The 23,261-nt window shown below is 56.4% G+C and overlaps 7 protein-coding genes across 7 annotated transcripts; 3 read left to right on the top strand and 4 right to left on the bottom strand.

Annotated features, from left to right (window-relative positions):
- Positions 1-968: 968 nt before the first annotated feature.
- L226DRAFT_611320 (uncharacterized protein) lies at positions 969-2,690 on the top strand (the record flags this gene model as incomplete). Its single annotated transcript, XM_067686273.1, has 3 exons — positions 969-1,112; positions 1,165-2,277; positions 2,343-2,690. 3 exons carry the CDS (start codon positions 969-971, stop codon positions 2,688-2,690), a joined length of 1,605 nt encoding a protein of 534 aa, XP_067537482.1.
- Positions 2,691-3,077: 387 nt separating this feature from the next.
- On the bottom strand, positions 3,078-4,593 carry L226DRAFT_569146 (uncharacterized protein; the record flags this gene model as incomplete). The annotated part of the gene is made up of 4 exons (XM_067684260.1): positions 3,078-3,560; positions 3,614-4,339; positions 4,400-4,411; positions 4,486-4,593. The coding sequence occupies 4 exons, from the start codon at positions 4,591-4,593 to the stop codon at positions 3,078-3,080; spliced, it is 1,329 nt and encodes a 442-aa protein (XP_067537481.1).
- Positions 4,594-4,956: 363 nt separating this feature from the next.
- Positions 4,957-6,316, top strand: L226DRAFT_354343 (uncharacterized protein). The gene has a single exon (XM_067674171.1). It carries the CDS (start codon positions 5,086-5,088, stop codon positions 5,956-5,958), a length of 873 nt encoding a protein of 290 aa, XP_067537480.1. The 5' UTR covers positions 4,957-5,085; the 3' UTR covers positions 5,959-6,316.
- L226DRAFT_532919 (uncharacterized protein) lies at positions 5,880-6,513 on the top strand. The gene is made up of 2 exons (XM_067680355.1): positions 5,880-6,168; positions 6,243-6,513. The coding sequence occupies exons 1-2, from the start codon at positions 6,046-6,048 to the stop codon at positions 6,354-6,356; spliced, it is 237 nt and encodes a 78-aa protein (XP_067537479.1). The 5' UTR covers positions 5,880-6,045; the 3' UTR covers positions 6,357-6,513.
- A 3,817-nt stretch (positions 6,514-10,330) lies between these two features.
- L226DRAFT_532917 (uncharacterized protein) lies at positions 10,331-11,672 on the bottom strand. Its single transcript, XM_067680354.1, has 3 exons — positions 11,408-11,672; positions 10,658-11,266; positions 10,331-10,603 (listed from the first exon to the last, which is right to left on the bottom strand). The coding sequence occupies exons 1-2, from the start codon at positions 11,468-11,470 to the stop codon at positions 10,694-10,696; spliced, it is 636 nt and encodes a 211-aa protein (XP_067537478.1). The 5' UTR covers positions 11,471-11,672; the 3' UTR covers positions 10,331-10,603; positions 10,658-10,693.
- Positions 11,673-11,855: 183 nt separating this feature from the next.
- L226DRAFT_504826 (uncharacterized protein) lies at positions 11,856-16,760 on the bottom strand. Its single transcript, XM_067678005.1, has 6 exons — positions 16,212-16,760; positions 15,584-16,157; positions 12,903-15,532; positions 12,550-12,843; positions 12,280-12,483; positions 11,856-12,224 (listed from the first exon to the last, which is right to left on the bottom strand). The coding sequence occupies exons 1-6, from the start codon at positions 16,669-16,671 to the stop codon at positions 12,214-12,216; spliced, it is 4,173 nt and encodes a 1,390-aa protein (XP_067537477.1). The 5' UTR covers positions 16,672-16,760; the 3' UTR covers positions 11,856-12,213.
- Positions 16,761-17,283: 523 nt separating this feature from the next.
- On the bottom strand, positions 17,284-22,885 carry L226DRAFT_459082 (uncharacterized protein; the record flags this gene model as incomplete). The annotated part of the gene is made up of 18 exons (XM_067675490.1): positions 17,284-17,473; positions 17,531-17,720; positions 17,776-17,820; positions 17,876-18,061; positions 18,117-18,143; positions 18,200-18,548; positions 18,604-18,622; positions 18,687-18,935; positions 18,988-19,054; positions 19,111-19,687; positions 19,742-19,872; positions 19,930-20,497; positions 20,554-20,775; positions 20,831-20,921; positions 20,977-21,084; positions 21,143-21,235; positions 21,293-21,831; positions 21,881-22,885. 18 exons carry the CDS (start codon positions 22,883-22,885, stop codon positions 17,284-17,286), a joined length of 4,656 nt encoding a protein of 1,551 aa, XP_067537476.1.
- Between the last annotated feature and the right edge of the window lie 376 nt (positions 22,886-23,261).

Here is a 23,261-nt window from a genome sequence, read left to right as displayed (position 1 = left end):
CATCGACATCGCTCTTATGTCGCGCTTAAGTGCTGAAATGATGCATGATTGGTCAGTTCCCCATGCGGGGTGGGATCCTGCGTGATATTCTGGGACATTCAATCATGCGAAGGTGTAAGCCCTGACAAAGTTCGGTCATTCGTGTGACACGCCCCCTTCTCATTCCAGCTCCAGGCTGAGGACAAGCCTCTCATCTCGTGCAAGACCGTCTCATCTCGAGATTGCTCGCCGAGGTCGACGCCGACGTGGAGGGAGGAGGACGGAATGGAATGGACGTCCCGTTAGACGCGGCGGCAAAGTGTGGCCACATGCCTCCGCGCTGCCGGAAGTTGGAACCCATAAGGGAGAACCCTAACCTACAGTTCTCGGGGCCAATAACGTGGCTAAATCAGGACCCTGTTCTGTTGCCAGCTCATCATAATCTCTTACTTCACGTACTCAACAGGCGGGTTCGTTGGCCAAGACTCTGTGTGCACTGTCTCCGACATCTCGCCCACCGGCCGAGTCCCGAGGACCACGTTATCTGAGCGCAGACTCGTTGCAGGTATTCCAGTTGAACTCGCCGGGCGGTAGTTCCACCATCGGCTATGCCGCCTGTAGAGTATTAGGACGTATGTTCCTACAGCAGCCCAGCATGATCAAGTAAGTCGCAAGTCTCAGAGGTGTTACTTTACTCCACGGAACCGATTGCAGGTTATCGCTTCGACATCAGTGTCGCAACAGGGATACATACGTCTCCTCTTACACACAGCGGGTCTTCTCCAGAGCAATCTCTCCGACTTTGCCTTTCTGTACGGCATCCGGCGGTTTCAACTACACGCGCGAGATTATATGGATTGTCGCGGTGCCGCGTTTTACACTGCGTAACTAATGCACTAACCAATGCACCAAGCCAAGCAAGATGGACTATAGACGCCGAACGAGCGTCTCTGGCGCCCGGGCCGGCATCCCAGATTGATGGGATGACCATGTATGGCAATTGCGGACCCAAACCAAGCCAAGCACCGTGCTTCATGCTCGAGTATGCTCAAGTCCGTCTCTTCCGCTTCTACCCTCTCATATCTACTCTTTACTCCAAAGAACACTACAAACGGCCCAAACCTAAGTCTCAGGTATGCAAACCACATATCGCTCCATGGTGGTTTCTTGACCACAGGTTGATAGGCCCGGCCACCCCATTTCCCCAACCTCCAAGTGTGGTCCGACCAGATGGCCACTCTCAACCACGACATTTTCCGAATGGTTCTACAAGAACTCAGTGATATGAGCCAGTTTGCGGGGCCGCTACTTGCGGCCATGACTTCGTGTCGAAACATGTACCGGCTTGGGATCCAGGTACTCCTGGATCGCGGAGTGGTTTTGGAGAGCGAGGACGCGGTAATGTCTTTCTGCTCATTTATCTCTTCGAGCAATTACGCCCATGCTTCCCTCTTCCGGAGCAGTCTCGTCCTCCATTCTGCCTATCTCAGTTCAAAGGCCCTTGACGCCCTCGTAGAGGTCGTCCGACGAGCGACTCGCCTGGAGGCAATCTCTATTCTCGACCTGGACGTGATCCTCGGCTCAGCCCCGGAGCTCGCACAAGCTCTCGTAGACTTACCCAGCCTCAAGAAGCTGGAAGTAGATGCCCGGAAGCCAACCTCAGCACTCCAAGACCTGCTCGGCACTCTCAGTGCATGCCTCACGCATGCCATCATAGATATTGAATCAAGCCACGGCCATTGGCCGGCCAACCCCCTTTTGCTTCTCGAGAACTCCTTTGAGACCTTACAAGAACTCCGCCTCGGAGGCGCAACAATGTTCCCCAGTGGCTGGGACAAGATTAGCCTCCCAAACTTGAAGGACCTCGCGCTGATCGACGTGAGGCTGCCTTCACCAGACATCCTTGCCCATACGCTTCCCCGACTCTGCAACCTGGAGATCTGCGATATCTGCTGGGACAGGGACGAATTGGTCGACGTCAAGATGGCCGAGCTGCGTCGCAGGGACAACCTCCTCCGCCAGGAGAAAAACGGGAGCTGGCCCAAACTCGAGTCCGTGCGGGGGCCGCTAGAAGATGTCTTTGCGCTCGGGCTGACTTGCCCCGTGTCGAAGCTTGTCATCGAGGAGAATGGGCAGTCGAACGCAGGATGGGATATGCTGCGCGAGTTGCTAGTGTTCACACCGAAACTAGAGCAGCTGGAGCTCATCATTATGGAAGAATCGTTTCCACCCGCCCAACCCACTGACACCCACAACGCCGCCATCTCCAGCACCCACATGCGGCTGTGGGAGACCCTTGTGAGTGTCATCCTCTCGCGCGTGTCCTGCGTCGATTTGCTAACTTCAAGAGCCATCGTTTCCAGAGCGGAATCTCGTCGCTTGTCGGGGAATCAGGCTGCAAGCTGAAACGGCTCGAACTTGACGTCCATCTTCCTTGCGCCAGGCACGCCTGCGACCCGTTCTCCCCTACTACCGACATTCACGGCGTCATGCATCCTCGGTGTCCGATTTCCGACGGAATATGGCGGTACGAAGTGGTTTCAGATGCGGAGAAGTTCTTCCGGGACACCCCCACCCTGTCGGACGTTCGACTGCGGCTTCGCCATCACGACGACGCAATTGCTGTTTGGGATTGTATGCCACCCGACCAGGTTGTCCACATAGGCGGTTTAGTTCCCACCCCTGCTGAAATTGAGGAGTATGACCTATAAGTGCGACAGCACTGGATGGTTGCGGTTCTGGTCCTGTCGGACGTCGGTCGTGACATGACTTCTCTGCACCGGGTTTCTCTTTTCTTCTTTGACGTTTGCTTTCTTCTTGCTTCACAGATACCTTTATTTCTGTACACGGTACACTGCTCCCCAATCTCCGCTCACTGCTTACTCACCACACGTATCCTTATTGCTCTTCATTATCCCACTTCACGCATTCACATCATGGATTGTATCACTATGTCCTATCCCCATCTACGCCACGATGCCCTCGAGTCGTTCTCGAGACTATCCACACAATGTAACCCAGTGATAGCCCCAGAATGCCATCTCCAAGAGCGAAGGAAGCTGCCTATCCACACATAATGTGACCCAACGATAGCCCTGCTAGTCGTTCGTCGACTCCCGTTCCTGCAGTGCCTGAAATTCAAACCACATCTTCTCCAGATCGCCCCGCATCTGCCGAAACTTGGGATATTGGTCTTCGCTACACTCGAGGACATCCAGCCCCGGGAACAGGGCATGCAAGATGCGAGCGAGCGCTGCCGGGGGTACCTCCGCGCGCCGCCACTGACGAAGGCGAAAGCTGATCGTCCGGAGAGGATGAGCAGTACGCGCGGGCCCTTTACCCGCCTCACCCGACTTGGCCGTCGAAGGCGCCGGGTCTGGCAATTCCGCAGGGGGCTCGGGCAGAGTGTTGATGTCCAACGGCAACATGCATCGCTCGAGCTCTGGACAGTATTGCGACAGGTGCACCAGTGCGGCAAGCGAGGGAAAAGCGGAGCTCTCCCAGCGGAGGACCAGGGCAAGCTCCTCGAGGTGCGGCCAGGCTTGCGCCATCTTGACGAAGTCTGTGTCGGGGAGCGACACCTTCCACAGGTACGTTAGCGCGAGGCTTCGCAGCTGGGTCATGGAGTGTCCACCAGAGGGATAACCGGATGGTCCATATCCAACATGCCGGCTATCGCGAGCTCGTCCGTGTCGAAGTGCAAGCTCTGCAGGTACCCCCCAATCGACGAGTCCCAAACCGTGGAGATGAAATGTGTGACGGCGCAGGGGCTGTATGTGTCCTTGGCCACGAAGTCCAAGTGGGACAGAAGCGGTGCGTGAAGACCCGCGATGAAGCCCGTGAAGCTCGGCACAGAGCCACCGATCCGAGCATAACGCAGAGACGGCATGAAGAAACGATCTGTGGTATCCGTGAATGCGTCGATGACGCACTGCAACGTTCGGAGGTGGGGCAGAAAGGCTGACGTCTTCAGATTTTCGGGGCTGATGGCTTGTTTCACTTGGACCTGAAAGTCCTCGAGGGAAAGAAAGGACGACAGGGGTCTGGAGATGAGGGCACAACCGACGGGGGGACTGTGCTTGACGTACAGTGACTGGAGGTGTGGTACGGACCTTGCAACCCTGGTTAGCGTCTCTTGCACACGGCCATCATGAGCCAGAGTACCGACGACTGGTTCGAGGTTGCACACGAACTCGCGCAACGTCGAGGGCAACAATGCGGAGGGAAAATGGGGTGCTTCTCGTGTTTGTAGCCACTCGAAACAGAGTAGGGAGGGAAGAAATGTCACGCCGCCGTTCCGAGCAAGGAGTACTCGGACCACTGCAATCTCCGCATGGACGATTGAATATCCGGTGATGGACTGAATGCGACAGGCGTAACTGAGAAATCTAGTCCACCGGGATGGGGACAGTGCTTTTACCATCTTGACAAACTGAGGCAGTGGGGCAGAATCAGTCTGAATGATTAGTATGTCAAGACAGGGACAGGTTGAATCGGCGCACGTACATTGTCGATGTATTCCAGTCTCGTCTGAGTAGCAAAGTTGGAATAGTGCCACCGACTCGGAGTAGATAGAGAAAGGATGAGGTCGAAGAGAGGATAGATCGACTCCATGGTCTTCCACAGGACTTGCAAAGCCGGTTCATGCCAAGCTTGACAAACTCGCGCGCATAGATCACAAGCGACACGATCCGCTCGCTTGTTGATGTTGAACTGCGCGAAAACGAGATGAAGTACGTCGTCATTGGGGGGTCGATACGGCATACCTCCTCGAGGTGGTTGCGGGGTCGAGTGGGCCGTTGGGGATGCAGCATGGACTGCTCTTGGTGGACGTAGTTTTATCGTCATTGGAACTGACCAATAACCAGCCTAGCAAAGTGAAGTGAGGTGGAGGAGAGTACAAGCAGTTCAGTGGGTTGAGGTCAAGGAGCGGAGGGAAGACGCGCTCATCGTTCTTCCGGGTCGTAACGAGCGTCTTTCCGCGGACTACAACTTCAAGGCGCGCTTCCGCCTTCCACTCCCTCCCTCCAACCATTACCTACCCGAGATACCTTCGCTCGCTTGTGCACGCCCGCTGAACGCCTTTCCCCCCCACCTTCATGCAATATGACAATGAGCAAGCGAAGCACACGGAAGAACCGCCAGAGTGAGGCCACCGCGCCCGCAACCACCCTCCGGTCCATGCGTGAGGTACGTGACTGGCTCCAGCGCACACGACACTGCTGTGTTCATATTCAGTGCCGTCAACAGGCCACTTCTAAAGATGCGCACTCACCAAAACCGACACCCTCGCGAACCGATTCTGAACAGGTCGCAACCGCAACCACCGACGGTGCTGAGTCGTGGGCCGACGTTGTTCTGCGCTCCCCGACGGAGTTATCACAATACCACAAGGCCCTCGTCGACGGCCACCCGAACCGGGGGGAAGCCGTACGCTCCTTCAAATGCACATGGCCTGCAAGCGCAACTCTGTCAGCAATAGAGCTCATTCACCTAGCTTGCATCCTCTGCAAGCTCACCGGCCTCACCCACCTCCACATTCCCGTCCGATGTGCACCTACGTCCTTGATCGAGTACGACTACAACCCCTGGAGCAGGTCGGCCCCAACACTCTTACCCACATCCCTCTTCCTCGACCTCTTCGAGAGCATGGGCCCCATGTCGAACCTCCGCGTCCTCGACGTGACCTTGGACATTCTCGTCCGTCTCCCAAAGAAGATCTTGGAGCATGTCGCCTGCCTTAGCTTGCGCATCGCGCAACACGAGCAGCCAGTAGCATGCTCCGCGATTTCGTGGTTGTTCGGGCGAAACCTGCGCAGCCTGCGTATCATCCGGGAGTGTTTCGGGCAACTCCAGCAGGAATCGCCCGCGCGTGTGTGCGCGTTGCTCGACGCGCCATGCCTCACCTACTTCGAGCTTCGCGATGTCGACCTGATGGTACGTTTTCTGATTATGCCCGAGGTGTCGAGCTTCCACTGACGCGCCTTCAATCAGGGAACGTCTGTGGCTGGGAGCATTGACGAACTCGAAGATCTCGAGAGTGATGACGCGTTCCACAACGTGCCGATGCTGACAACAATCGTCTGGGAGCCGAGCTGGAGCAGTCGCCAAGCAAAGGCTGACCCGTCCTACTGGGACATAGTCTGTGATCGCCTGTGGGATTTAATCTTCCCATTCGGTCAAGGGTTGGTCTTCCTCCGTGAAGACCACGGGAGCGCGCACCTCTTGGGGAGCGGCGGGGAATTGGGGATCCCGGTCACAAGCACGTCGACGACAGCTGGTGGGAGATCGACTCTTGGGGCGAATCGTGGACTGCCTTACTGTGGGAGGTGATCACGATGCATGATGATCCAAGGGTGCGGCAACGGTACTTGTAGCGACGTGGACGGACCTAGGCGGGGAATATTGTGCTTGCAGAATATCCCGGTATTGTGTAACTAGTGGTTCCATGTTTCATACGTGTATAGCAGCAATCGTGGCAGAACGCACTTGCGAAAACGCGAGTCAAGGGGTATTGATGCACGTACCGTCCGTGCTGCAAACAGCGTAGCTCCCGCAAAAGTAGTATGTGCCATCCGTTGTGGCCTTGCCCACCAAAAATCCGAGAGTCTAGCTGCTGACAGTTGTCAGCTACCGCAGAGTCTTGAGGGCAGTATTCTTGCTGCGGTTTTGAGGTAAAAATTGCCAGCCGGTGGTCACGACAAAGACCTAGGAAACCTTAGGAGAGACCGTGCGCGATTCAAGACACCGTTCGAGATGGTCCACAGCTGATATATGTCGCAACCAGAGCTCCGGTGGATAAAGGTCATGACGGTCAGGAGGAAGACAGCCTTCATGTGTATGCGGCATGCGCGCTACCACCGCGCGGTTCGCGAAGCCTCCAACCTGCTCCGTACCATCATCAGCCGGTTGACTTTCCTGCTAAGACTCGAACGTTACTCTCATCGCATCTGTCTGAGCGGGCTCTCGAAACGCGCTCCTGGTCGATGGAATACTCAGAATTACCCTGAACAGTCCGGGCGAGTTCGCGGACAGGGGCGAGCGAACTTACTACTCATGAAGCTCATGGGCCTCGAAACCTGGATTCTGCAATCCTGCGTCAATATCTTTATGGTATAAGTCTCGGGCGAGATGTCATCTGTTGGTCGTGTCACTGATACCTCCTGAGTCTCTTCTAGCTCACCGGTACCGTGGGATATCTTCGAACCTTGGAACGCGGCACCCTGAACAGCGCACAATCTTCATAATGAATCCATAAGAATACACAGCAGCGCAGAAGCAGGTATGGAGGACCAGCGAGAGCTATCATGCAAGACGAACGCTCGTCTCGCCACTCCCACCCTGCCCAACTCCGTATCGAACATCGCCAGCCCTCGTGCAGCACGCGGAAGTCCGTCGCGCCTTCGCCAAACTCCATCAGCGATGATGTAGGGGCACGAACCCAGACTAGATGATATGAAGGTCAGAAAGAGCGAACATAAGGGTAGCGTAAGCAACTAACCAAGGCTCATGCATGCCTCCAGTCGAGGTCATCGAAGCGGTCCCTCGGAACGATCGTGCGCGATGGCTCTATGTCGGACGACTCGAAGCGCACACAACGCTCGCGCGGGAGTATGACGACAAACGTTCGAATATTCTTCAATAGCCCGAACACGTCCTTCCGGATATCCTCGACAAGTAGGCCATACTTTCTGCGGGGGCTGAGGTCCTCCACGTCTCCCCAGGCAGGAACCCAGACAAGGACACGTAACCGTGGTAAGTGCTCGTTCACATGCTCGTAGCCATCGAGGCCAAGCAAGTGGATAAGACTCATGCGCGGCGACATGTCTGGTTGGTTCTTCTGTAGTACCTCGTCAGTAGCGGTCTGTGTCTCATTGTCAGAGGCACTTACCGTTGAAAAAGACACATCATCGTGGACCTCGAGGTACTCGAGGTTTGGTAGATTGATATGGATGCCATGACATACTTCGAGTGGATGATTATGCCACCGGGGGTGAATGGTCGCTACCCGCAGTCTGCGCAGCGTGCGCGCCATTGAGTTGACCTGAGGGAAGCGCGTTTCGTCCATGAGATCATAAAACTCTCCATGGTCTCCATGCAGACTGATCGCGACGAGAGGGGCCACAGGCATCCCCGGTGAAGGTGCTACCAGCCTGCGAGTGAGGAGATATGGAATCTCCAGGGAACGGAGGCTTTGCGGAAGACAGACCCCGGGGAGCCCGGGGAGGTCCTCCTTGATCTGTCTTCTGACGGCCAATTCGAAGGGGGAAGGGAGCGTCCACTGCATCGGTATACCAATGTTCGGGTTGGTGAGAATGGCCAGATGTTTCATCTCGTGGTTGCGCAAAGCGTCCATCAGGGCGATGAAGTGCCAATGCACGCACACCAGAATTCGCATGGTACTTGGCCACTCGATCTTCATGGATATTAGCCCCTTCTTGAGTCGGGTACTCTCAAGAGTTTTGCGAAACAATGGAAGGGCTTCGGGAGAGTGAAGGCGAATATGCTTGTACAGCGTCTCGATAGCGATGGGGTGCAGGAACTTGCTGGCCATTGCCAGCTGTGCCAGGTCCCTCTGCGAGACAACGCACTTGCAAATTTCGATCCATGTTTCGGTCGGTAGGCGTCTGTATCTTGTGATAGAGTCCGTTCTGGCGAAGTGCGCCTGCCGCAGGGTGGTTGCGGGTGGTCAGTGGGCACCCGGTCGTTGGGTGGGATGGGTGCTCACCTCGCGGTTCGGTTTTCCGTCGGAGGTGTCGACGGTGAGTGCTTCATGAACTTTTCTGTTGTTCCTCTGATACTTTGTCAGAATACATCAACGCGGGCGTAGGATAGTTGTGCTGGGTCCGGCCGGCACCTAGCACACTCACCGAGTCGAGAGCCTCTCTCAGCGGCGGTCGGGCTTCGTTCGGGATCTCCATACGAGCAACTCAACTTCAGGACAAGGCTTTGAGACGAGGTGCAGCGGCAATGCACGGAAGGCAGAGGGTGGTTGGAGAGAGCTGAGTGGCAAGGGTGAAGAGAGACGCGCACTGGCAGCCGAACGCGACTATACAGCTCCGCCGGCTCGGGCCGACGCAAGCAGCGTGCGTATCCTGCTTGATATACACGTCTAAAGCATCCTCACATTGCTCGCAAAACTACTACGGAAGATGCGATACTCTTTAACTATCGGAATCCGCGCGAGAAGCCAGAGCCTGTGGCAGTTGAGCGAATATCAGAGTACTACCAGTGTCATGTTTGTCCCATTCCGCGCTAGAGATTCCCTATGGTCACGTCGCTCTCAACATAGTACTTAGTGGCAATGCAGTCGGGACGCAAGCCCCGGGGCGGTAGATTCACGCGAAGTAATGGACTCGAGCACTAGGAGTCAACCCATGGTACTGGGCTTGCGGGCCTTCCGCGTGCACAACAACGCCGGTGTTCCTCATTCAATAGGACGTCCCATCTGGTATAAATATGGCCATCGCTCATGGTCAGTTGCACTCAGCCATTTGTGTCGCGAAGTCGGGAGGTTGCACTATGGAGGCCGGGGACGTAGTCCTATCTACAACGCATACGGAGTCCGGACTCAGTAATGTGGGTCGTATTGTCGTTCCACAGAATTGGAATGTTTCTTTATATACATCGCACGCTACATACATTGAGCTAGCAGGTTTGAGAAGATGTCAAGAGCAGTACACACTCATACAGTATATATTGCAGTCTCATATTTTCCCGTACACACGAACACTTGGAGATTGTCACATCCCAGTACTGCGCAGCCACGACGAGGTGCGTCAGGTTGAGACAATGAAAACTTCCAATCACCAACGTTAAGCACAGAGTTGCCGTGAAGTCTTCGAGCTTGGGCAGTGGCACTGCCGAGCTGTAGCCTGAGGAACCTCTAACCACCGGCATATCGGCCCGAGAATCTCGGACACCAACATGCGGCCCTCAAGATTAGTATCACAACTCAGGCAAGCATCCGCCCATGCATGAGGCGCCGCGGCCTACAATTGCGCCTCTTGGGACAGCGCGAACGCAGAAGGTCGCCTGGCTGGTGCGACGGCGCCGGTGGACCTCCTCGCAGGCACTCCTTGGACACGCACAGCTTTGTGTCGGCATCGAACTCGGCCAGCGTCTACTCTTCATGAACGCTGCTCTGGTCGACGAAGATTGTAGTCGATGAGTTCCGGCGAAGAATAGGATATCAACAGGCTCATGATGTGATGCCATTGTATCCCCTTACTCCCGGTTTCGCACGAACGATGTGCGCGATAAGCGTTCGATAGACAGTCGCCGCAAGATGGACACCAGTCAGTAGCTAGAAGGAACGCACCTCGTTACTGCGCGGATGACGGACTTCGATGCGGCGGGTGGCACGTCAGCAGCATCCAACGCCCGACGTATACGGATACGTCCTCAGCGCGGACGTGGCCTGGTGGGAAGGAGAGAGTAAAGGCTCGAGCAGCCGGAGACTGTTGAATCATGCAGAACACAGGTCGCATGTCACAACTATAGCTTCCGATTTTGCGCATGCGAGGCAGATTGCAGATATTGACAGATAAAGGGAGAAGCAAATAGTCGTGACATATCGTAGCATACAATAGATGAATACCGTCCTATCCTCCGAAGATCGTCGCTGTAAGACATGTCAGCGCACCAGAAGGTAGCGAAGCAGGAGCTAAAGACGCACCAACACATATAGCCGCGCTCTATCCTGAGCGCAAGCTCACGGAGAACCAACACCAGCAACAAGTAAGGTGGGCGAACTTAACAGTTCGCCGGTGGCCGTCCCGGCGGTGCCAATACCTCCGCCACCCGAGGTAGCCGTTGCCTGTCCGGGAGGGGCACCCGTAGCAGTGGTCGATGCCGACTGCCCACCTCCGGGCGCATCCGATGTCGTCGTCCCAATCCCAAGCGTGTTCGTCGCCGCCCCAGTACCACCCGTGGTCGTCGCCGCCTCCCCACCACCACCGCTCTCCCCGGCGGCAGAATCTGTCGAGCTCGCAGCAGCGCTCTTGTTGTTGTTGTGCCCCACAGTACCGCCCACCGCGCCTCCCACAACGGCCGCGATGATGACGATCCCGGCAATGAGGAAGATGATGAGCCATTTGCGTGTCTTGTACCACGGTTTCGTCGGTGGGCCGACGCTCGAGTAGCCACCGCGTGCGCCATTCGCATAGCCTCCCGCCTCGGCCCTCGATGCGTCTGACGATAGAGCAGGGACCGGAGGTGGTGTTGCGGAGGCAGAACGGACGCCAGTCGGCTTGGGTTCGTCTAGTAGGTCGATGTTATATCCTTCCTGCAAATCCGCCCCCGTGCATCAGCACTCTCTTCCCGATCCACGCCTGCTGCGCTCTTGAGATGCAAAAACCCAGGTGCTCTTGACTTGCAGAGCGTCCGGTGCATCGCGCATTAACATATGAAGCGGCGAGGTACACACCTGTTTCTCCGCACGCGTCGCGGCCGGCGCACTCGCGAGCAGTCGCTCATCGTAGCTCGCCATTCCGCCCGTTCAAAGATGGACCAGAGGGAAAGAGATGGTAAGAGACAAGCAGGTGGGCGGGGCGCTGAACGCCGCGCATGAGGGCACCCATGGCAGGCGACAGGACACGCATATGACAGATCTATCCAAGGCTGTGGCCGCTAGCGTCTCTGCCATATCCGCCCATATATTGCCCATCACCAACCCAGTGCTGGACCCAAACATTCTCCTACCACGTCTTGGACGGAAAACAGCCAAGCTTCGTTCATCTTCGAGCCATGAACTCAGACGTTGAGTCAGTCGAAATAAACGGCTGAACAAGCCCGCGCGGACATGTTCCAGTGCACTACACCACCTGTCAACGCACTAGCAGCGCCACATTCCCAAGCATCCGAACTCGGCGGCAACCGCACAACATACGAACGAACGTGATGTATATATCAACCATAGCAGCACAGAACGTATTAAGGGCTAGCAATGAGGCAAACGCACTACATGGATCCGGGACATAGAGCCAACCATTACTCACAGGACAACTATAGATCATCAGCACGGGGTAAGCGGAAGGCACAGGAGCCTTCGCACAAAGACAGCAGCAGGATAGCATAGGGTAAGGGAAGGTGAGGGAGAGTTGGGGTCAGGACGGTCGTAGATGACGGTAACAAGAGCGAAGGGTATCTTCCGATGGGCAAAGCGATCCGCGAGACGGGTCTATGCTTTCACTCGTACGGCGGCGGCGACGCCACTAGGTATATGGAAAACGCCTACTGACTCTCTGCGATGGAAGGTGTGAGACAAGGCATACACGCACGTTACAACAGAGGACGTACCTTCGGCGGCGATAGGCTTTTCCTCAGCTTGTGCAGCACCATTCTCGTGCTTCTCCTCAGCTGCCGGTCCTTCTGCGTGCTTCTCCAACTCAGAAACAGGAGCAACTGGCTCTTCAGGTGCTTCTGCAGGAGCGGCAGGTTCCTCCGCAGCAGGCGCAGGAGTTGCTTCCTTAGCAGGGACTTCGGCAGGAGCACCGCTCTCGACTAGTAGTAGATCACAGGTAACGTTGAGTTGCATGTTTCAGATAGGGAGTCATGTCATTTACGTACCATGCGACTCCTCTTGCGCGGGCTCCCCAGCAACATCCGGGGCAACGACCTCAGCTTCAGCGACGACTGGAGCAGGCTCCTCAACAGGCGCTGGGGCGGACTCCTCAACGGCGGGTTCCTCAACAGTAGGCTCGTCGGAAGCAGGGACAGGTGTCGGCTCCGGCTCTGCGACCTCCTCCTTCGCCTCTTCAACAGGTGCAGCGGGCTCCTCGAAATAGGGCTCTGCAGGTGCGGGTGCCTCTTCAACGGGAGCTTCGGGTTCGACCACCTCAGGTACAGGAGCCGCCTCTTCAACTGCAACATGTCGACAACAGTCAATACCGTATGTATCGTACCAGGGTAGTGCTACGTACCTGCTAGGGTCTCCTCAGGGACAGATACTTCCGGCTCAGCTGGAGTCTCCTCGGTCTCGGGTGCTGGCGCCGGAGTCTCTTCGACGGCCGCTGCAAGTTCAGGTTCGAGCGCAGGGGTTTCTTCGACAACGGGTTCCGGTTCGGGAGCAGGCGCTTCCTCCACAATGGGTTCGGGCTCGGGGGCATGAGCCTCCTCGACGACAGGCTCCGATGCGGGTGCAGGGGTCTCGTCAACTGCTGGCTCAGGCTCGGGAACGGGCGCCTCAACGACAAGCTCAGGTTCCGGCGCAGGTGTCTCCTCGACAGCAGGCGCAGACGCAGGAGCGACATCCTCCTCCTCGACTATGGGCGCGGCTTCGACAGCTGGCACGGGTTCGCTGACTTCCTCAGCCACAGGCGCCTCCTCGACAGTCGACTCGGCTTCAGGCGTGGCAGCTTCCGGCTCTGCGGCAGCAACAGGAGCAGGCTCGGGCTCGGCGGGAGCGGGAGCGGCGACTTCGCTGGGCGCAGGAGCTGGGACTTCCTTGACAACAGGTGCTTCATCTGCAGCAGCGGGGGCTTCTTCGACGGGGACAAGTACTTCCTCAGCAGCGGGGGCGGGAGCCTTAGGCTCAGGTTCCTCGAAAGCCGCGGATGCTTCAGGTTCAACAGGTGCAGCCTCGGGCTCCTGCACAGGTGCCTCGACGACATCAGTAGGAGTATCGTCATCGAAATGCACCGGCTCCTGGATGACCTCTGTCGTGCGGGTGTCAGCCGGTGATACTTCAGAGACAGGCTCAGAAGCGTCAGGCTCGGGAGACGCCGCCTCCTGCACAATCTCGTCGACCTTCTTGGAGAGCTCTGCGAGTGCAGCAGGCTCACTCGTGCTCAACGCGACCTGCGGACCGGGGGTCTCGCCAGTGAGAACGACATGCTCCGGTGCGGGCGGAAGGGCCTTCTCTTCGGGAGCCGCAGCGGCCATGTCTACGGGGACGGCAGGCTCCTCGGGCACAGCGACGACGGGCGTCTCCTCGAGGATAGCATCTTCGGTGTGGATGGGCTCGATTGCGTCAGGAGAGGTAGTCGGAGCAGCAGCCAGAAGACCGCCGACGACAGGGACGGCAGGGAAATCGTCAGCGGTGGGCGTGAGCGGGGACGTCACGTCAATCGGGGATGGCAAGTCGGAGCTAGCTGCAGCAGGGGGTGGCACAGTGGCCTCCTGAACCGGCTCGGTTACAGGAGCCTTCTGAGATTCGGTGGGCTGAGTCGCCGCAGGGGTAGGCTCCTCTACCGACTTGGGAACCGGGGTTGGTGCGGCTTCCTCCTCGGTCTTCTCTGGTGCCCCCTTCTTCTCCTCAGGCTTCTCCTCGACCTCTGGCAGGATCTCGCCCATCTCGCCGATCCTGACGCCCTTGACGGGCTTGCGTGCAACGGTCTTGTTGTCCGCCTTCGCAGTAACGCCTGTAATTGTCTGGCTCGACGACGCGAACGTGAACCGCTTCTTCATCGCGGACAGCGTGGTAGAGACGCGGCGCTGCGATAGCTCGGAACGGATGGAAGGCTTTGGAGAGGATGGGCGGCGAGTGGTTGACGGGGAGACCGTGGATTCCTCGGAAGTCGCAGGTGGCGGAGGTGGCGGGAGGAAACGTTGCTCAAGGACGAGCCATCCAACAGGCTTGCCATCGATCTCAGCACCAGGGATGGGTTTCAGCTGAGCGACAACGAAGTTCGGCCAGTCAGATGAGATGGGATCCGTGAGCGCGTCGCTCCAGAAGTCAACGAAGGCTTCGTCGAGCTTGATCAGGCTGACAATAGTGGACTTGGACTTGGAGGACTTGGGGCCAGGGAGCTCAGCAGCACGTGTCGCTGATCCTGGGTCGGGGTTATCTACGGAAGATCGACGAGGTGAGGGCTTGCGTCGCCTGCTCGTCTTGCGTTCGACAGCCGGTGGTGTGGTGACTTCAACGTCCTTGTCCAGTAGCGTCTTCGCGAAGTCCTTGCCCAAAGTACTTTCACCAAAGCCACTGGTGGAGAAGTCCATCCAGTCCTTCGGAGAAGACGGAGATGTGGGTGACGTCGGCGACGTAACGTTGCGGCTTACAGTCCCGTTTGTCGAGGCCTTGCTGTCACCATTCGTCTGGGGTTGAGTTGGCGAGTTTAACGAACTCGTTCGTCTACGCGGAGGACGAGGCACACGAATGGTAGGCACCGTAGGGGCTGAACTCGCGCCGGTCTCAGCTGGAACGAACGAGAGCAAGCGCGTCGTCTCATCAGCGAAGACGCGAGACAGCGAAGGGAAACCGTCGACGCTCATGAGGATCGGTTCGGGCTCATCGGAGGTCAGGGCAGCTTTCTGGATAGCTTCCCACACGGCCTGATACTGAGCGTTGGTAAGCTCGAGTTCGGACTTGAACGCCTCAGAGATTATGCGAAGCGGATGCGGTTTTGACTTCGCTGCCTTGGCGTCAGGGAGCTCTGTATCCACCCGCACAAAGAGCGCGCTGTACTGGCGAGTGGAGAAGCGTGGCCGCGGGAGCAACTCATCGTCCACAGTAGCGGCGGTATCAGTGGATGGACTCCGATTGTGGTAAGGGTATCCCTTGACAAGCTCTGCAAGTCGCAACGGCATCTTCTTGCGGGCCATCTCATCACTAGTGGGACAGATGAGTATTGGCCTCTCCTTGATGAGAATAGGCACATACCGTATGTAGGCCAAGAATAGATGCTCGAGCACTCGACCTGCACGTTCCCAGCGAGAATAGAACGATGACCAGTCTGCTCCATCTTCCGCACGCCTAGTCGTCAACAACCACAATCCAAAGAACTTGGAAAGCTTGCTTCCAGAGATACCGTTGTGTTCAGAGCGTGACGCCAGAGAGGAGACGATCTCGAGGGTCGCGACGAGCAGTTGCTGGTGTGAGGGAGGGAGCTGGGGAACCAAGGAGTCGGTGAAGGCGCTGGGAGGGTATGAAGAGGCGCGCTCTGCTTCCACGAACGTTTGGTACCATTTCCATTGATCAGTGGTACGGCCGAACGATTCACCTTCCAGGCGGAGGTGACGAAGCGCCCAGCGGAGGACCGCAGCGATGTCATGAGGGGAGCGGGTGTACTCCAACTCGATGTTGAAGTCAGATATGACAGAGGTGGGAGAAGGAGAGAGTGTGGTGATGGGGCTTTTGGAAGCCAATGAGAGTATGAATAGCGAAATGAGTTTACGCTGCACCTCGGGAGAAGCAGAATACCAGAAGGGGTGCATGACACCGAGGGTCTCAAGGCCTTCATAATACCATGAGCACGCGAGAGAAGACAACATTTTACGTATGAACTCACCACCATGGTCGATCATTGCTGTCGAACACGCCTTCACGAGCAGCAGAGCCTCGAGAGGGTTCAGTCGCCGCTCACCGATCACGTTCTCGGGTAGCGTGCTCGTGTCGTTTGGATCGGCTTCGAACACGACGCCAAGTGCGCGGCTACGCTCCTCCTTCGGAACAGGCAGGTTGAGGGTGAGGTGGGGTGCGTTAGACACGGTTTTACGCGTGTCAGGGGGTGGGGACATGGGCCGCGACCTGGGTCTGAACAACGAGAACCCACCCTCTTTCTCCTTCTCTTTCTCCCGTCCTCGCTCCTTCAACTGCTGGGCTGACTCTGCGAACTGCGCGGCAGATGGCGACACTGTCGGCGAGACGGCTTCGAACTTGCCCTCGAGAAGTGAAGAAGCGGAGTTGCGTTTGTTGGTCGCATCCTTGTCCTTCTTCCGCGGAAACACCTTATGGAGGAAGGAGGCCATGATGAGGGAAAGCTGAGCAGTCGATGGACCTAACGTCCGTCGCTGTCGAGAACGGCGAGGAGAGGGGCGAGAACGACGAAGAAGAGAACCGCTGCCGCGTCGAGCGACGGCCGTCGTGGCGCCCACTACCCGAGAGGGTAATACCAAATTTGGCACATTACCATCATTACATCTCCACCATCGTTTGCTTCCGCCGCGGCCCGCAAAACCTGCATTCCTCTCGCCGAAAAGTAACGGAGACCCCCTGCAAATATTTTGGGAATATCTGAGAATCTATGAAGAGCCACGTGTGGCAGGTGAGTCCTGTATTTGTTCATGTTGTGCAACACCTTTGGATCCTAACAAACGCAATCAGTCTTAGGCGCTCCCGATTTTCCAGCGAGCCAGGCAAGACAATTTCCCGCCCCTTCATGGATTCCGAGTTTGAACATCATGATCAGTGACTAGTCGATTCACTTCACTCCGTTCTACATGTCCCTGTCCTTCTAATAATGAACAATACAAGTTCATCGGATGCCCATATTGCGTCTATCATCTAGATCGTCTAGTACGATGTAGTGAACGCGGCCCAAGGAACTCAACCCAAGAGAAAATGGAGAGTGTGGATGAATATCAACGTAAACGTGAAGGTCCAGCGACAGCGTTCTCCTCCTGTACACCTCTTCCAGCCCGCCCCTGGCTCTGCTGAGGGGCCGCGATACGATCAGTGTCGGATGCCCGAGTCCCAGTGTCCTTTGGAGGCAACAGATACTCTATGTCTTCGAACATATGTGGGAAGAAGATGGCTAGCAGGTCGTCAGTCCTGTCGAGAGAGTGTGTTAGTGCTTGCGATCAGGCGACACCATTGATCATCACTTACTTGTACACAAAGTCTCCCTTCTGGACCTTCTTGGTCGGGGCATCAACTTGCTTCTTGTCCGAATCGGCCGCGAAGGGGGTGACGTTCAGGTGGCCTGAAGCGTTCTCGCGAGTATACAACGAGAGCCCTTGCTTCGCCGCGAGGTCAAGGATGTTGCGCTCGACGGAGTCTTCTGCATAGTAGCAATACACTAGCCATAGAAGTCAACATCCGAAAAGCATGCAGATCCAGGCCGGAACGCGCACCTTCAGTCGGGCGAGTCTGACCCATGCGATCAATTCGCGCGATAGCTACATGCAACACATGAGCTGGGATGTAGCAGAAGGAAGCTACCAGAATACCCACCCTGCACTTCAAACGCATGATGTACGACACTCTCCAGGAGGAACACTCTCGATGCGCAGGTGACATTCAATCCGGCATTCTCGCGCTCGCCATGCAACAGAAGCACGCTGATTGTCGGGTCGGTCCTGAACTTCTTCGCCGCATTCTGTCGGCCAGTGTTCTGGTCGATCCGCAAACAAGAGATGCCTAAGACCCATGTCAATACACCGGAAGCAAAGTCGAGACACCATGATACGCTCACCATTCGCTTTCAACGCATGTTGAATGACTAGTTTGCAAGCCGACGTCAATATTGAGAATCATGTTCGAGACGCAGCAACTTACTGAACAGGGAGTCGGCCCATGCCGAGAACACGATACTCTTCGAACCGGAGTCTGTAACCTCAAGATACAGTAGATGCCGCACCAGCGTCTCAATCTTGCTTCCGTAGCTGCCGTGGCACTCCATAGCCTGGATGTCTTGCAATATGTCGGGATTGATGGTGTTGTACTGGATCTCGCGTCGCGAGGTCGGCATAACCTCGTTGTTCCCGAGTATCTTCGGCGGAGGTTTCGCTTGCTCACCCGGCGTGTTATCGACTGTGAACCGTTGCATCTGGTCGGGGTTGAGCGGCACACGACACACGGGGCATGATTTGCCCTCGGGACGCGTGATCCACGCCTTCATGCAGTCCTGTACGCAGGGTCAGCAGCTGGGTGGACTGGTGCGGTGCCCAGATGAAACTTACCTCGCAGTAGACATGTGCACTGCAGTAGTGGATGTGTAGAGTTAAGCATACACAGCAAGAATTATAGAAAGTTTGACACGTACCAATGGGTGATGTAGCCTCGGAGGAAATCGCACTTGCACAGGATGCAAGTCTTGTCATCCTCGTCCAAGGTACCTTCTTCGTGCGACTTGCTCAAGTTGTCCATGTAACGTTGCCGGGCTCGCGCCGCGTTGATCTTTGTCTCCAGGTCGGTTTGTTGTTGACGGAGGTCATGTGTAGCGCTGGCCAAAGATCCTTCCCACTCAGCCTCTGCAACAGTGTCCGAGATTTCCTGAAGCTGTCGGAAGTAACTGAAGTAGGCTCGTCAGCACAGGCGCCGACATGGAACAACAAGAAACATACGCAATACGCTCGTTGAACGCCTTTCGAAGGTGAGCCAAGTCGTTCTGCAGACGTTCAATCAATTTGCCTGGTGATGGATGTCAGTATCCAGTTCGACAACGGCGCACACGTAGACTCATTCACCTTGCCCAGCAATGAGTGACCTGAGCTTGGCGACAGCTCCTTGTGCAAGAATCTTCTCCGGATCGTCCTTCTTCTGGATGGAGACTGCGACGTTGTTCAGATCGACCATGACACTCTTGACCGCACGCCCCGGGTCAAACTCCTCGAGGAGCGCCTTGCGCGCGTCGTGCAGGTCTTTGGCCATGACCTGGTGCTCGGGACGTAACTCTTGATCGTCAAGCTTGTCCAACACGATCGGCTCGTCGTCGGGCTCGAGTTCACCCCGCATAATCGCACGCTTCCTCTGGGCAGCGTTCATCTTACGCGCCTTCACCTCCCTGACGTCGTGAGCAGCCAAGAGCGTCCGCTCGGCAGTCAGCGTCTCTCGCCGGTCGGCGAGCAGAGCAGCGTAAGCCTGAAGGTACGCCTCGGCCTCACCCTGTGCGTCAAGGTTTCGTGCGTACTCCTGCCCATCTGCACCCTCGTCATTGCTACCAAGCGGCTGTGTCAAGAGCGCGATGAGCTTCTGCCGCCACTCCCACAGAAGTGTCGATTGTTGATTGAGCAGTCCCTCGATGAGTTCATCACCTTCTTCCATCTACATAAGGCAGTGGTTAGGAGTAGCATCGGATACACTGAGAGGACGCCGTACGAGATGATGTGACTTAATGCCGCCCTTGCCAAGGTACGGGGCCTTAACATAAAGGTCCTCCTCCTTCAAGGCCTTCACAACGGGGTCGTCATCCAGGTAGGTCATCGCTTTCTCAGCAGCTTCCTCGGTACCTATGACCAAATGAGTTCAAATCATATTCGCAGGCTCATCGTTATCATGGTATTTACCCTTCAGGAGCTGCTTGCGGAGATCTTCAGCCGCCGCATACGCCTCGTTCTCCGAGTCTTCGTACGACTTTCCAAGGACGTGGTACACGTCTCCCTGCAAGAATTTAATTTTGTGGAGGACGATCCGAGACTCGCGCAGCCGCTGGTGCAAAGATGTCCCCTTGGCTCTGTGCGCATCTCCCGCCGGGTTCCTCGGGATTCCCTCCTCATCTTCCTCGAGGTCGAGATTGTCCTCGGCCTCGCTCTCGTCTCTTGCGCGACCCTTGCCCTTGTCCGTCGACTGCTCCTTGCTCCTATCGCTCCGTGCAGCAGGCGAACCTTGACGACGCGACGCCCTGAACTCGGCCTTGAGTCGTTCACCTTCCTTGATATGTTCGGCTAGAGCCTCCTTGACGTCCGTAACAAGCTTGTCGGCTTCTTGCTCAGCCTCGACGAGCAGATCGAGCGCTTGACGGTAGCGATTGCGGTTGCCATTCTCTCGCTGGATGAGCTGCGCCAGGGCCGACATGTTCGCGACTCTGCTCTTCCGGTCATCCATGTAGTTCCTCCAGTTCTGCTCTCTCATTGCCTGCGGCACAAGTAGCTTCAGCCGTCGCACGGCCTTCCTAAAGAGAGGGGACGTACCTCCAGTACTTCCGCCATGCTCTTAAGGACACCAGGCTTATGCAGCTTATCGACGGCGTTTACAGCGAGTTGACCAACTTGAGGATGCGTGCAGAGACCGCGCAATCGGCGAAGCCAGAATCGGAGCTTGGCGACGTCGGCTTCCCAGTTCTCTGTGGCCGCAACTCCGCGCGCATCCAGGCCAAGGTCAAGCAAGGCAGCATCCAGCGTTTGATCATACACCTTCGAGCTAATATGAATATCCAAGAGCTCGGAACCAGATATTTGGAACACGAACATGACGCTCGACACGACCCAGCTCGATCGGTACGAGGTATCGGGTTTGAGGGGGTATGGTCAGCTCGTCCTTGACAGCCGCTTTCATAGTTCTGGAGACGACTTCACGGTTGGTGTGGAGACGTCGTGCGAGGAAAATGGACGCACCTGACAGCGTAGCGTCGGAAGAGCTCCGTAAACTCGTGCACATAACCGGGAAGTTGGAGACGGAGCCATGCGCGGGGAACGTCAATGACAGCGCTAACACGCAGGAACCTATTGGATGACAGAGTCAGCGACCGAGGTCATTGTATTTCAAACTTAGAGGACGCACTTCAGCACGTGGATGAGATCGGAGACTTGAGAGCGTGCGGGAGTACCCGATACAGCAAACGAGGACAGTCGCGGGATGAGCGACACCATCTCCCTTTTGATACATGTACATCAGCCTACGCGAGACGAAGATAAGAGTACAAGCACGCACTCTGTCTTTCCCCCTCCAACCATCTGCACCTCGTCCATGATGACGCGATACCATTCGCACATGACAAGTGGGCTGCGCGACCGGTGCACCGTGCTGTACTTGACGAACGCTCTCCGCGGGCGCGTTGGTGGAGGTCGCGCGACGCCTAAGTCTTGCTGTAGGGTGTTGTACGTCGTGATGCAGACGTCATACTGGTTCACGTAAGAACACCAGTCGAGGATCTTTGCCTCTCCATCATCGCCAACTGGCGTGGAAGACTCGATTTCGTCGTCGACATCCATATCGTCGTCGCTGTCCGCAGCTTTCTTCCGACTCTTACCTTTCGATGCTCGCGCAGGCGTCTTAGCCTTGCTCTTTGACTGCGCCTTCTGCTTCTGCTGCTGCTGTTTCTCGCGTTCGATTGCGACGTCCCGCTCAGATATAGGAACAGGGACCTTCTGCCATCCGTCGTATTTGAGAACTTTCAGACTGGGTGCATGAGTCTTCAGTTCGTCCTGCCACTGCGGCGCCAGCGATGGCGGAGTCACGATAAGAGTGGTCTTGCGAGAAGATGAGCGAAAAGCCATGGAATAAGTACAGGACACGCACCTTAATTTCCCTCACGTCTATCTGTGCCTCGGTGTCCCATCTCTTGTTTACTGGGGAGCGGTCAGGCGCGGGGTTCATCATGATGGTTGAAATACACTCCAACGTCTTCCCCAATCCAGGTTCCTCGGCAACGATTCCACCCGGGGAATCCTCGTCCCAATCGTCGTCTCGTCCTGTGGGACGCTTTTGCGAGACGATTCCCCGTAGACGGTTGACGTACCAGGTCTCCTCAGAAGAGATTGGAAACGCATCCCAAAACAGTGGCAGCGGCCTGGAAGCGACATCAATGCTAGATACAGGGATGATATCGCCGTTAGCCGTCACAGTTCTCCCTTCGCGATCCATCATCCAGGCTACGGTCCGACGCTGGAAAGGGAGCAAAGTCGGTAGGAGCGACTCAGGCTGAACAGCATCATATGCCTCTGGAGAAGGAAGTGCTGGAGCGGGTTGAAGGATAGAGAAGAGGAATGGGATGTCGGTGTGACCATGGAAGGATGGCGGTACAGGAGACTGTGGGGGGAATAGATGTGTGAAGAGACGGCGCTGAGCTTCCTGCACCTCAGCAACTCGGGTGTTCTCTGACGGCGCCTTGGAGACAGCCACGATAGGCTCGAAGATCTTCGGGCAGACGACAGAGCAGTCGACTTGTATGTGGAGGGAGAATGGCATTTCGTCTGAAGACTGTGCCGTAGACAACACGAGGTAAAGATGCACGCCAATCCGAGCGCGACCCGCATTTGCTAAGATTTGGAAGGCCTGCAAGGGGTCGCGCAACGGCCTGCCGCGTTGGCTGATGTCATAGTCTTGGAAGGGGAAACCATGGCGCAGACTCGGCAACTTGGTAAGGACTTGGGTACGGTCTGTCCTATCGTACACGTATACGGGAGGCCAGGAGAAGTCGCCCACTGAGACTAGTCCTAAGTCCACCACGTGCGACTCCTCGACGGTGGTAGCGTAGGCGGTGAGCCACTCCCGTAAGGCGTTCTCGTGTTGAACCCAGCCCATCGCCTCCGCATCTTCGTCGCTGACGGAGGAGGATGCATGGTCCGCGGTCGCAGTCGTATAGCGGATGCGAAAGACGCGTTGATAAGCGTGGAACAGTCTCTTTTCATCTGTGTCTGAGATAGAGATGGCATCATCGAGAGATACCTTGGCACGTTTCCGCGCGCCGCCTTCTGAGTCTGAGTCGTGGCTTCTCTTGTTTGAAGCAGCCAGGGCCTTGACTTGCTTCTTGGGCTTTGTTTTGGAGGTGGCTTTGCCCTTGGCTGCCGCCGCATCAAAGCCCGTTCGATCGCGGAGAAGGGCGAGGATTTTCGCGCAGGACAAACGGGGCTGGCCTTCCTGATTCTCAGAGAACCATTCGGGTCGCAAGCGTAGACAT

Source organism: Lentinus tigrinus (assembly GCF_003813185.1).
Source record: "Lentinus tigrinus ALCF2SS1-7 unplaced genomic scaffold L226scaffold_7, whole genome shotgun sequence".
Taxonomy (NCBI): domain Eukaryota; kingdom Fungi; phylum Basidiomycota; class Agaricomycetes; order Polyporales; family Polyporaceae; genus Lentinus; species Lentinus tigrinus.
The sequence above is the reverse complement of the archived record's forward strand: the minus strand, read 5'-3'. Positions and strand labels throughout refer to the sequence as shown.

What these genes read in the sequence shown, in the direction of transcription:
- L226DRAFT_504826 (XM_067678005.1), bottom strand. Translation starts at nt 16,671, where the DNA reads ATGGCCTCCTTCCTCCATAAGGTGTTTCCGCGGAAGAAGGACAAGGAT. An exon ending in CTATTCTTGGCCTACATACG is followed by an intron (nt 15,533 to 15,583) that starts GTATGTGCCTAT and finishes CTGTCCCACTAG; the next exon opens with TGATGAGATGGCCCGCAAGA. An exon ending in CGCGCAAGAGGAGTCGCATG is followed by an intron (nt 12,484 to 12,549) that starts GTACGTAAATGA and finishes ATCTACTACTAG; the next exon opens with TCGAGAGCGGTGCTCCTGCC.
- L226DRAFT_532917 (XM_067680354.1), bottom strand. Translation starts at nt 11,470, where the DNA reads ATGGCGAGCTACGATGAGCGACTGCTCGCGAGTGCGCCGGCCGCGACG. An exon ending in CGACGCGTGCGGAGAAACAG is followed by an intron (nt 11,267 to 11,407) that starts GTGTGTACCTCG and finishes GCGGATTTGCAG; the next exon opens with GAAGGATATAACATCGACCT.
- L226DRAFT_532919 (XM_067680355.1), top strand. Translation starts at nt 6,046, where the DNA reads ATGCTGACAACAATCGTCTGGGAGCCGAGCTGGAGCAGTCGCCAAGCA. An exon ending in TCCCATTCGGTCAAGGGTTG is followed by an intron (nt 6,169 to 6,242) that starts GTCTTCCTCCGT and finishes CCCGGTCACAAG; the next exon opens with CACGTCGACGACAGCTGGTG.
- L226DRAFT_354343 (XM_067674171.1), top strand. Translation starts at nt 5,086, where the DNA reads ATGACAATGAGCAAGCGAAGCACACGGAAGAACCGCCAGAGTGAGGCC.